The 12987-nt window shown below is 47.6% G+C and overlaps 1 protein-coding gene across 1 annotated transcript in view; it reads left to right on the top strand.

Moving 5' to 3' along the window:
* Grik4 (glutamate ionotropic receptor kainate type subunit 4) overlaps positions 1-12987 on the top strand; it is a 431262-nt gene that overhangs the window by 315048 nt on the left and 103227 nt on the right. Inside the window, 2 exon segments of the mRNA XM_063255944.1 lie at positions 4366-4527; positions 12813-12965. Coding sequence (XP_063112014.1) covers positions 4366-4527; positions 12813-12965 — 315 coding nt within the window.

Genomic DNA, 12987 nt, shown 5'->3' on the forward strand with positions numbered 1-12987 from the left:
TGCATTTGGACCCTGTGCAGTATGAGCCATGGCTGTCACATTCCTGACCAGGGTAATCCCAGCCTTCCTCTCCCTGTCTGCCCCTTCTCTTCCTCCAACACCGCCACCTGCCCGGACCCTCTTCCCATCTCAGTGCCCCTCTCACACACTGCCCTGGATTCCTAACTTAGGTAGGCAAACGGGCTTCAGGTCCATGGAAAACTTCCTGTTGGAGATCAGAACATTGAAAATATCATATCCATCAGGAAAATCCAGGAGCACGCACCTCAGCCTCCACCTGTGGCAACCATTCAGAGTAGCTTGCAAGGTATTATCCACAACACATTCCTTCATTCCAGGACAACAGCTCCCTGTATTCACTTGTGGCTATGGCCTGACCTTCAACTATAGTTATTTGGATTCTTATGTACAATTTATACTCAAACATGGGTGTGTATGTGTGTGTGCACACACATACACACGGACATTTTTTGGTGTTTTAAATAAGAAAGTCAAGAGATAAGAAAATAACCTGTCAGGAATTTGTCTTTCAGAATACAACAAGGCAACTTCCAGAGATCAGTAAGTGGGTAGCACAGGTACGCACACGTTCTTGTGCCTTCTGGAAGTGTGAGACTGAGTTAGTGATAGAGGTGCCAACAGTGAGGACCCCAGCCCTTCAACCAGTGTTGACCCAGAAGCCTCTAGGGACCAGTGATCTGCGAGGTGCAGTAGAGGGCTCAGAAGTGAGGCAGGCGTGTCTTTGCTTCCCAGCAACATGCAGCCCTTTGGAGAGTTCCGCACACAGGAAAAAGTAATGGTGACATGAAGCCAAGCACGAGTGGACAGATGGAAGACGTGGCATTGCTCTCTGTTCTTCTACTTGGCTTTAGCACACAGCCGTTGGCCCTTACTAAGTGACTCACCAATTCACCTGCTTGTTCACCCTGGTTTTGCTGGTTTCAGGACAATGGAAATCTCATAATTAGGACATTTATAGAATATCCCTTCCTGAGACTTTTATAGGAACAGGATCAAGAATTCTATAAACCTGTCCATCCCAGGCACCCCTTTAAATCATTTTCTGAAGGTCATAGCTAGCTAACTAGAGTTGCGTGCACAGGAACCTGAATGATCTGGTTATTTATCCTTAGCTTGGGATACAGTTCATAGAGCAGCAGGAACTACATGATTTTAATCCCTTTCAGCCCTACATCTGTTAATTTTATGAAAATGCTGTCTTAACAAAATGTCTCCACTATTTGTTCTAGAATTTGTATACACATTTCTCCCTGTGCATTTATAGTAGCATTTCCTGGATAGTGTTGTATAGAACACTACTGTGAGACATTCAGCTTTTTTATGGGAAAAGTAGTGTTTCTGCGATCAGTGTGTTTAGAAGGTTTGAGTTAAGCAAAATTAGCTAAACTGTTCACAGCAGGACTTCTCTCAACTTTTAATGTACCAGTGCTTGCTATGAATTTAGAAAAGGTAAATACAATATACAATGATTCCTAACCTGATTTCTCATCTTACTTAACATGAACTCTTATTTTCATGAAATTTCTAGTATATTTGGGAAGCTGATGTCCTGAGGAATGCACATTGAGAAATAATGTCCTAGGAGGTTTTCACTGTATATAAACTCTAGTGTTTAGCTGTTTTCCATGTTTTTTTTTTGAAAATACCTTTAAATAGCAGCAAGTTAGTCTTAAGTTTAGATAAAAAGAGAAGAGTTTCCTGTCAGGATACTTGGAGGGTAGAACCCTAGAGTGTCCCAGAAAATTGCACATGACAATCCCTTTCTTGTCCTTCGGCAAGATCTCCCATGTGCACTGTAAACAGAATGAAGTTCCTGGATCTTTTTATCATAAGATGCTTTTGAAAATGGGAAATCGGATTTAAGCAAGGGATAAGAAGATAGGAATTAAAAGGCAGGAAGGCAAAGTGTCTAACTTCTGGAGAGATTATCTCTAAGTGTCTGCAGTTAGCTCATTCATTCCTATTCTGACCAGAATGTGCATTTGAAGAACCTAACTTAGTTTTCCACACCATGTGGAACTAAAGGAGAGAGCTAGATACCTCATGAAAGTGTTTCAGTATCTATCAGACATTGAGCACTTGTTATACACCACATGCGATGCTAAATCTTTGCATAAATTTTTATCATTCCTTGAAACAACCTAAGAGTTTGCTTGTATTATTGCTCTTATTTTACACAGTATGATTCTGAAGCCCAGAAATGCTAAAGGCCATATTTAAAGTCATATATCCCAGTTAACTATGAACCTGGATTTAACACAAAAGCCCTTATCTATTCTATCCCCTCCCCCACTGTCACTGTAAGTCTGTAGATATCCAAGACATCATGCTTCCTTGAAATGAGCCCCCACCCATCTGTGTGGAGAGTGTAGTGGTGGGGCCATATGTCTGCCCACATTGATAGGAAGCCAGGGGAAGAAGACATTCTCCAGCCTTCACTGGCCGGTGAGGTCCATGGTTTCCCAACAGCAGCATGGCTCTGTGTCTTGCATCTCACTCTTGCCAAATGCATCTCTTCTTAATAGCCATTTGTCCCCTTGTACCTGCTGATAGCCCACAGTGCATGGGCAGCTGCCCTGCGAAGAGAACAGAGCATTAGGGTCAGCCTATGGATCAATACATTCTCTGGCTCATCCATTTCCCACTACTGGGAGTTGATGGGATCCAAAACATACTTAATCCCTGTCCAGTTCACTCTGTCAAGGAGTTGATGGCTCCAGAGGAGTCTTTGCTGCTCCAGTCCACAAGTGGAAGCTAGTGAGTTTGGGCGCTGGGCAGGTGGGCCGAGGCTGTAGCCTGGGTCTTGGCATGGGTTGTAGATGGTAAGGAAGGAACTGTGGGCTGCAGGAGCTGTGTCTTCAGGAATGGAGACCACCTGAAGGAGAGCTGTGTTTCCACCTGGCCAGAAAGTAAGTCCAAGGGACTTGCCATCTGTCACGCCAGGCTGAGTGGCTGCTGGGTTAGTCCCAGAGCCTGTAACCACTCTGTGTACTTGGCATGCAGAACTGTGTGTAAGCATGTAGAATGCATGTGTGATGAATGGCACTTCTGTCTGAGAAGATGGCCTGGCCCACATTTGAAGGCATTTTTCCAGGAGTGGAGATCAGCAAGCTGCACAATCCATGCACACCCTCTCGCCTGGTTTCCCTGTTTCAGACCAAGGAAGACCATAGAGGTGCCAGGCTCTCACCTCATAGAACTTGGCTTCTCTCAGTAACACTTGCTGGCCTGCAGGCTGACACATGGCCAGGTGATTGGCTGAGGACCGTGGTTGCCTGGAGAATGCTCTTAAACTTTTAGATGTCATTGTCCCTTATGGGGCCTCTCTGATTGCCTCATTCACTGCTCTGCTATCTGAAGTGGTAATGACTTGCTGCCTTAACTATTTTGTCTAGTAGCCTTGAGAGCACCAAGTACATCTCTTATTCATGTTCTGTGTGCCTAAAACAGTGCCAGACACATGAGAAACAAATGTGTGCCAAATGAACAAAAAAATAATGACAACTGAAGGCATAACCCTGCCCACAGTTTTGCAGGTTGAAATTCTTAAAAAATGAACTTGTTTGACATTCTACTAATACTTTCCTTGTGTCCATCACCTATAGGGCAAAATGCAAGCCCCTAGCCTGGCATCCAGGCACTTAGACTTTGGCCCTGAAAACCCTTCCAGCTTCATATTTTAGCATTTCTCCCTTAGGCCCTGGGCATCCTGTGTGCTCAGCCAGGGGCTCCCGCACACTGCCATGCATAAGATGAATGCTGCTAAAAGGCGGCCACCTGGACTTTTGCTCAGGCCATGCAGATTCAGCTCTGGTAGGTGGGGAGCAGTCACTTTTTAAAAAGATGCTCAGGTGATTCTGATGGTAGAATCACACTTTGAGGAGCTATGCTTTTACCAAATGCACCCTGGGCACCTCACTGAAATGACCCCACGCATTCTCACCTCTATTCTTTTGACTACAGGGTGACTTGTGGCAGAAGAACCTAGAACAAGTCACATTTTCTATCTGGAGAGGCCTATACATCCTGCAGGCCTCAGCTCCAATCATGTTTTCTGTTACTATGGTCCTGCCTATACTATAGATATGTATCCAGGTTTCCGTATCTAGTACAATCTATGTATACCTTGCTTAGAGATTATTCTATTTATTTCTGTTTATCTTGTGAACTCTGACACTGTAAGCTCCAGAAGAACCGCTCTTGGTAATCCCCAGACCCTTAGCCAGCAGCAGAGCGCCTGGTGCCTATTGGGCTACAGCAAGGTATCTGGAGGTGCTCCATCGCTACCCATCCATCCCTCCCGTCCTAACTTTGTTCTCTGTTCTGACCACTGGGTCTTTGCAGGAGTTCTCACTCCAGAGAATGGACAGCCTTGTGGATGACCGTGTCAACATCCTAGGATTTTCCATTTTCAACCAATCCCATGCTTTTTTCCAAGAGTTTGCCCAGAGCCTCAACCAGTCCTGGCAAGAGAACTGTGACCACGTGCCCTTCACTGGGCCTGCGGTAAGTGTCCTCAGAGCTCCTGCCTCGTGTCCTGGGGATCCACACACCCTACCATGGACTGACTGCTGGACAGCAGGCCCTCCTGGAGTCCAGCCTTCTCCCTTCTCCAGTCTCAGCTCCCAGTGTAGATGTGTTGGGAAGTGAGCACGGAGTGAGATTCAGGGAGTAGTGAGCTCGGAGCACCATGGGTGAGAAGGCAGAGGAATAGGGTCATGGGGAGGTTCTGCACTGTCATTTACTGTTCTCTCCAAGTCTCCTGGGGTCAGACTCTCCATGATGCTGTTGCTGAAAGCTCCTGATCCAGTGCTTTTTTCACCTCCCTAAGCCACTGCTCTGAGTAGGGAGGCTTCTTTTGTGACTCCCCACCACCATGCTGCTGTGCATAGAAGACCTCTCCCTGGTTTTTCTTTATAGGGTTAGCCATTCTTATGTTGTTGGGCAGATCAAGTATTCCTGCTATATGCATTTCTTAAGTGGCAAGTTCCTGGGATCTCAGGATTGCATGTCTTTTTCAGCCTTGCCTAGGCAGGTTCCATGCCTTGTTTTATTTGAAAGGAAAGAAAAAAAAAAAGCAGCCCGTGTGCAGCTTATTATAGCTTTCTGAAACAAGTGCTATATGTCTGTATCTTCAGTTTTCATAAGGTAAAACTGAGGCTCGTAAAGGTTGAGCGGCCCAGGGTCACACAGCGAGACCCAGTCCTAGAACACAGGCTTTCTTGTACGGCCTTATAATTTGCGCTTTTAATCACTATGCCATTTTATCCCTCTCTCGGACCACCATTTCATTCATTTTCCTGTCATTAGGCCCAGGAAAATGAAAGTACTTAGTAGATACTTGTTGAAGGAATGAATGAATCAGGTAGAATGAGCTAGAAAAACATGGGATGACTTAGCCTCAGAGATGGCAATGGAATCGGGTATCTTCCTGGAGAGGGACGTTCTCTGGTGGGCTTGTAAAACAGAAGCAATACCAAAGACAAAGTCATACCAGAGGCAAAGCCATACCACAGGCAAAGTCGTATCTAGAAATCTGCATACCTGAGTACCTAATTAGAAGTTGGCAACGTGGTCATCCAAGGTGGGCCTACTGAGGGCAAGGCGTGAAGATAGTGACCTTTTATAACCCTCTGGGTGTTTATGACTGCATAGCCTGGTGGAAATTTTAGGAAGGAATGGTGACCAAGGAGTTAGAGCTGTCAAAAAAAACTCAGGAAGCTTTGGTCCAGGAAAAGAGGGATTTGAGAGGAAGATTTATAGAGTGCATCCCAGCAAGCTCTTTTAGAGTTAAGAATTCATAGGGAAGATTTGGGGGCAAGAAAGTGGGTCATCTGGAAGAAGGGGGTTAAGGGACAGTGAGAGACATCTTTAAGCACAGTGTCCTGTACAAGACCCTATTCCACCAGTAGAGTATGAGGTTTTGGTGACAGTCACTCCGGCACTCTAATGAGGCACTGCTGAAGTTGGAAGGCTCACAGCACTGTGTCAAGAAAGGGAAAGAAATGCCTCTTTCTCTCCAGCTCAAAACTTAGCACATTTGGCATTTGGCCTAGTAAAAGTAAAGGTTTCCATGTTATATGTCCAGGTTCTCTCTGAGGGTATCAGCCTTGCCATTAATGCTCACACTGGCCACGAGCAGGCAGACAAGAGTCAGTAGTGTCATCCTTTGTAAGGACCCAACACAGAGGCCGGGCAGAGCCTCTCACAGAATTGCAGGGCCAGCTCTGGCTGAGGTCACACACATGCTCCAAAGACCACTGGACTCAAACATCAGCTTCACCATTTTCTTGCTATGTGATCTTAAGTAGTTATGTACCCCCTCTATGCCCTGTACCCTTTAGCTATAGTATTAGGCTAATTATGCTAGACTATCTTAGAAGATCATTGAATTAGTTTCTCTAACAGTCTATATGCTGGGATAGGCCTCAGTGAATATATCAGATAGTTTTGCTATATCAATTCTGTGTAACAACCAACCACAAAAGTTCACAAGCAACCAACAACGCCCATTTAGATGACTTGTGCATCTGAGGGTCCATGGACATCAGTTCATTTAAGCTGGACAGTATAGCAGTTCTGCTGACCCAGCCAGGGTCATGCCACAAATCTTCGTTAGCTGATGCAGACTGGGCCTGTTGTGGTAGCTTTGTTCTATGTGTCTGACCATGACCTAGCCCTGTCAACTAGGGTCCACCTCCTAAGTTTCTATCGCATTGGACAGTGACTACGGTCCTTCTTCACCTCACAGACTGAATAATGGGTCCCATGTATGAGCTGGCTCTGCACTAGGGATTCAGGCTCTTCACCATGTGACTCTGTAGTCCTTTTGCCCTGTGACTGGGTAGAGTGGGTACATTTCCTCCCTTCTCTGGATTTGTATGCCTTTTTATTTTTCTTTTGCCAAACAAAAGGAAGTGGAATAAGCCATACTATGGCTATTCTGAGGATTTGGGTCTCAGAAGTTATGGTTTAGATCTGAAATGACCCCCAAAGGTCTTGCGTGTTCCGAGTAGGGACTTCTGGAAGGGACTGGATCATGGGCCTTCCACCTTCATCAGTTGATGAATCCATCGATGAGATTATAATTTGATGGCATTGTTGGAAGGTGATAGAAACTTAGCAGAACTGCAGAGGGAAAGCTCTCACCTTAGGATCAGGCCTTGCAGAGGAGGGGAAAGAAATGTAGCCATGAGCCACATAATGATATTTTGATGACCCACAGACCACACCCTCAGCAATGGTCCCTTAAGATCACACTGCCTAGTAACTTCCTACCTGTCTTAGTTTGTGTGAGGGCACACTGTGATACTCACACAATGGCAAAATTGACTAATGACACACTTCTCAGAACGTGTCCATAGGACATTAAGAGATGCATGGCTGTAACTTGCTGCTCATTTTCTGTCTGTAAAACCCTAGCAGTGTACACAGCCTCCCGGGAAGAGCAGGGCTCTGGACTGCCTCGCTCCACCAACCTGGAGAGGCTCTCCTGTCCCTGGAGCTGCCTGGAGCAGTTTAAAAATAGAAAGTTTAACCTCCCCTGTCACCCTCCCAGTTCAGGTCCTTTCTAGGACTTCCTAAAACCTCAGCTTCTCAGAACCCCCAAGGATCTCGGGGTGGGCTTTGAGCATCCAGAAGTGTCCTGTGAAGGTTCCCTCTGTGCCCAGTGTTACCATTACCGAGCCTCAGATCTAAAACCGGTCTCTGACTGTGGCCAAAGCCTCTGGTCCTACTTCAGCTGGCTCTTGTGGCCAAGCTCCTTTATTTTATTTATGCTTTTTACTTCTGAAATGCACGTATGTCATTTCTTGCCCTGGAGACAGAGCTGCTGCTGGTATGTCCCCCCAGGACTGAGGACCACTGTAGCATTGCCCATGAAATTTCCCTGCCCTGCCCTTTTATTTTCTCATTATATTATCATAACAATTAGATGCAGTCCTGCAGGCCTTTTTGACGAATGAGGAAACAAGTATAGAAGAGCTAGGTGGCACTTTAGGCTCCCCCAAGATCCTCACTTTGTCCCGTCTTGTGTAAAACTTGAGTCTACCCCTTGCTGCAGGGAACTTCCCGCCATCACCTCTGTGATGGTCTCTGAGGGGCAAGGGGAAGTATTATCACCACTGTCACCTCTAAGAGCTAGAAGGGAACCTCACAGCAGTGACAATAGCAGCATGTCTCTCCCAAGGCTTCTCACCTTTTGAAAACTTGCCTTTACCTGTTTTTCTGGGGACTGAGAAACTCCTGGCTCAGATCTCTCAGCTCTTTCATGACCATGATGGTGAGCTGGAAGTTGAGAGAGTCCATTCCAGGAAAATCCAGCCTAGTTTCACTCCCAATGGAGCTTTGTAAAAACTCTAAACACAGCTTCTGCTTCAGTGAGGACAATCTCTTTCCTTCTCCTTCTTCCCTTTCTTTGTCCTTTGCTTCTGTTCCCTTTTCTCCATCTCGAGCTCGTTCCCTTGTTTTTTCTCCCACATCCACCCTTTGCTCTTCTCTCTTCCCCTTTCCCTCTCCACCTGACCTCCTTTCTGTTTCTCTCCCCACCCCTCCACTTCCCGCCCTTTCTCCATGCCTGGCATTTCTCCTCTTGGCTTCTTCTCCACCTCCCTAGGATTCCAGGTGGAGCTGTCCGGACAGGGAGCCAGTTCTGAGGGCAGAAAAAGAGTGTGTATGGGAAGCTAAGCAGGAGGAAAGTTCAGTGCACCCAAGCAGGCAGGACTTGCCAGGTGGCCAGCAGCGGGCTGCAGATGCTCTGCCTGCCCAAGACATTGCAAGCAGAGGAGGGAGCGTTGTGAACAGGGACTGTCACCCACCAGTTTCATGTCATTCCCATTAATCACACTGCAAAGAATGAAAATCCTGAGAAACCATTAAAATTACAGATGGCTAGATTAAGTAATTAGAATTTAGGGTAAAGCAGATGTTTGTAATTAAGTGTTTATTTCATTGAATAAAATCCAGATTGTAAAAACTATTCCAAGAGATTTCTATGGTTCTGCTCCAGTATTATGTCAAGGGGCAGAGTTTATGCTTATAGAAATTCAGCAACAAATGTGCATCCGAGAGGATCCTGGGAACCCAGTCACAGGGGTTTGGGGAAGAGACAGTGGTTACAGGTGTGTGTCTAGAAGATATTGTTATTTTCACTTTATGGGAGGGGGAAGGAATTCAGCCACAACTCCTTGAGCCAGAATTGATTCATCTTAATTTATACTGAGTCTTTCATTCTCCGACACAATTTGCAAACAGCTCAAAAGAAAATAACAATGAGGAACCAAATGAAAATATAAAAACAAGAGAATCGAGAGTTCCTTGCCAAACAACATTTTGGTGCCAAGAGAGAGGAGAGGATTTTAAATGAGGATTGAGTCAGTTGGGGGATTTAATATTGAGAAGAGACAGGGACAGGGGGAGCAGAGACAACACCGAGAGGCACATGCACGCAGATGGGGCACAGAAGTCTTGGAAAGACGAGGGAGAGCTGGGAGAGGAAAAGGAAGTGGAAGGGAAGGCAGGCAGGGGAAGGGGAGGGAAAGGAAGGGAAGAGCAAGGACTTCCTCCCGCTTCCTGAGTGGGCACAGAAGTGGAGATGGGGATGCAGGGCTTTTGAAACAGACACTGCTTTCCCCTAATTGCAGTCCCAAATGCGTTCCAGAGCTAAATTAGTAAATAATAGCAGAGGGAGAATGCAATTAGGAGAGCAAAGAGATGCTTCAGAATGGAGATCTGGAATGAGAGAGGCAACTGATGAGGAAGAGCGATTGCAGACTCCACATCCTGGGAGGTGAAACTGGGTGAGGGGAGGAGACTGGAGGAGCAAGGATGGGGGAAGAAACTGCTCAGAGAAGTAGGGTGAGGACCCAGGGTAGAGCCTGGGTGGATGAACAGCCAGGCGCCTGCAAGAGAGGTGGCCTGGTGATGGAGGGAGGACCCCAGTGAGATGCATGGTGGGTTCAGGATTTTCAGGCCTCATGAGGTGTCCGCTCCGATCTACCCAGGTTGGACTGGAGAAGACCTGTGGAGAACAGGGCTTCCTGGGGACATGTCACTCATGCCACGCAGATGGAGTGTGGCAGTAGGTGGAGATGAGATGGGAGCCGTGGCAGTTTCCTTCCACCTGCTCCCTGGCCCCAGTGTCCTCAGCTAGTAGTAATTATTAGAAGGCCCCAGAGTTTCTTGTGCTAAAGGACACTGAAACAGGCAGATGCTCATCTCTGAGCATCTGGATCGTTTGCTAATGAGACAAGAAAACCACATGCCAGACAGAGAAGAAACAGTGACTCCTACATGTCAGGATCAAATCAGGGGCTTGGCGGGAGGTTGAGAAATGGGGTGGTGAGGTTCCTCTGAAGTATGCGGTGGTGGCAATCTCTCAGAGACTCGCACACAGCCTCTAGGGGACCAGGTAGCCTTGAGAGAGTGTGGCCCAAGGGTCTCCAAACTTGATCAGCAGTTCTCTGGGAGCCAGGGGATCCCCAGGGCTTCCATGCCAGTTAGGGTGTGCTCAGCTTCCAGTGACAGAATTGCTAATTAAAATGTCTTATGCAGAAAAGGCAGTGTGATGGCAGAGCTAGATTGGAGACTCAGGTTCTTTCCGTCTCTGTCTGGTCCCTCTTACATCAGCTCCATGCTCAGACTAGAACCAGGAAGGTTGCCAGGGTTCTAAGCGTCATGTCTAGGCATAGAAATGTCCAGAGGAGGGAAAAATGCCGGACTGTCTTACAAGAAGCTCCCGAGAAGTGGATCCCTCACTCCAGATCTCAGTTCATGTCTCATTGATCAAAACTGAATCACTTGTCCTGAATCACATATTGGCAGGGAGTTGAGATGACATAGGCCACACAGGCTCATCTGGGACCAGGGGCCGGGTCAGCCTCCTGTGAAGCCCCTGGTAGTGTGGAGGAGAGGAGGACCCCTAACCTAACCCAAGTGGGAGGCAGAAGGGACAAGCGGGTGCTAAGCAAGCAACTTGGTGGCTGATGGTTCTTAACTGAGCTCATGTGAGGACAGACAACCCGGGAAGCCAGGAGGTGAACTTGGTGATGACTCAGAGCTAGGGCACTAGGGGAGCCTGCCCACCAGCCCTCCCCGAGCCCAGCCCTGGCTCAAGTGTCCCATGTGCCTTTACTGGTAAGAAGGTGACCATGTTAAAAGATTGGCCCAAGTTTTCCTGGGAGAACTCTGTCTTGTGGGCCTTTGGAATGGAGAGATTAACTGGGAGGCAAGGAAGAAAGGGGGATGGAAATTGGTTTACAGTGTCATTTAAATGGCCAAACGGAAGCATCTCAAAGCCATTAGCAATCAGGACATTTCCCGCTCAGGTAGGTGTTTGTCTGAACTGGAGAAGGAGAGTCTGCCATTCATGGTTTCTCTGTGCCCCTTGGGCAGGGAGATGTGAGAGACCATTAATAATGCAGCCACATGTGCTCAGGGGAAAACGAATTACATGCAAAGGACAAAGACAGTGCAAGTTTGTGGAGTGTAAGCATCAGGCGCCATGCAGCTGAGCCTCAAATCAAATAAAGCAGGAGCTAAGCAGCCAGGGGGAAGGGCAGTGGGTGGAGGAGAGTGCAGAAGGTGATGGATGAAATAGAGGAGTGTAGCTGCCAGTCCAGATCACAGGACCACAGAGACCACCACTGACCCTGGCCACAGAATTTGGGTGCCTTTACCTGCTCAGCCTTCAGGTCACAGGTAGATTCAAGACCGGGAGACACAGAGGAGGGTAGATCAAGCTGGGAAGGCAGGAGACTCATAGAGGTAGAGGAAACTCTGAGAGCTCCTGGGATGTGGCTCCAGAGAATGACTGTGGTACCTGCTGAGTGGCAGGGGCTGAATAAAAGTGGAAAGCAGGTGAAGAAATGGAAAGGTAAGAAAAAAGAAAAGGAGGTACAGAGTAAAAGAAGGAAAAAGGGATACACTTGCCCGGTGGTTTTGTGATGTAGATGAACTTGAACTGGAGCAGAGAAACTGTTGTGTCTCCTGCTCCTCTCTCCCATTCCAGGCAGGGGTGGGGCCTTTCTCATCTCTGGGCTTTAGTGCTACCATGTACTTCCTGCCTGCTCATCAAGTTAAACAAGGCAAATTAGACTGCACTCGTGCATCTAGGAACATCTAGGAAGAAGCAGAATCCTGGGTCTTCTAGAAGCAAGTGGCTTCCAGCTGCACTAGGAGGAAGTTGTTCAGGTTCCTGCCTTCTCCTGAGGTCAGCAGCTCACCCCGAGAGGCCAGCAATTGCTCAAAGTTACTCAGTCCACAGGGAAGGACAAGGAGCTGGACTTGGTGAGAGGTCTGCTTTCAGGCCTTTCCTCTGGGTTATACCGTCTCACTCTGCTATGTACACTCTGCCGGGGGACTTGAGAAAACCCTTCAGTCTCATGAGTTCCAAAGTCCAGCTAGATTATGAGAAGTCCTCACATGGGAGAGTGCCCTGCCAACACCCTGTTCTCAGAGATTCCTGGGAACAGTGGAAGTTGCTCTTTCCCTGGCAAAAAGGATAGAAAAAGGTACCCTTGAGATAAGTTGGAACCCAGGAGATTGTTTGGTGCTTCAATCCCCAGGAAGCTTCTGTGGCCATCATCTGCCTCAGAGAAGTACCTGGATGGCCAGCAGAGGTGCACTGAGTTCAGAGACAGAGTGGACAGGAGCAATTGAGAGTCGGCCTTATTTTTCTTCTGACTTGTTTTTTCTTTTCCTCCTCTGGGGTCTTCCTTTGTCTCCATCCTCTTCCTCCCTTTCTCTGCACTTTTTTGACTTCCTCTCTCCGCCCTCTTCTCCGCCTCCCCCAGCTGTCCTCAGCCCTGCTCTTTGATGCCGTCTATGCTGTGGTGACAGCAGTACAGGAGCTGAATCGGAGCCAGGAGATCGGTGTGAAGCCCCTGTCTTGTGGCTCAGCCCAGATCTGGCAGCACGGCACCAGCCTCATGAACTACCTGCGCATGGTGAGGAGCGCCCCTGAGGGTC

This window comes from Cavia porcellus, unplaced genomic scaffold (assembly GCF_034190915.1).
Source record: "Cavia porcellus strain 051 isolate PalLab524CR breed Dunkin Hartley unplaced genomic scaffold, mCavPor4.1 scaffold_9, whole genome shotgun sequence".
Taxonomy (NCBI): Eukaryota; Metazoa; Chordata; class Mammalia; order Rodentia; family Caviidae; genus Cavia; species Cavia porcellus.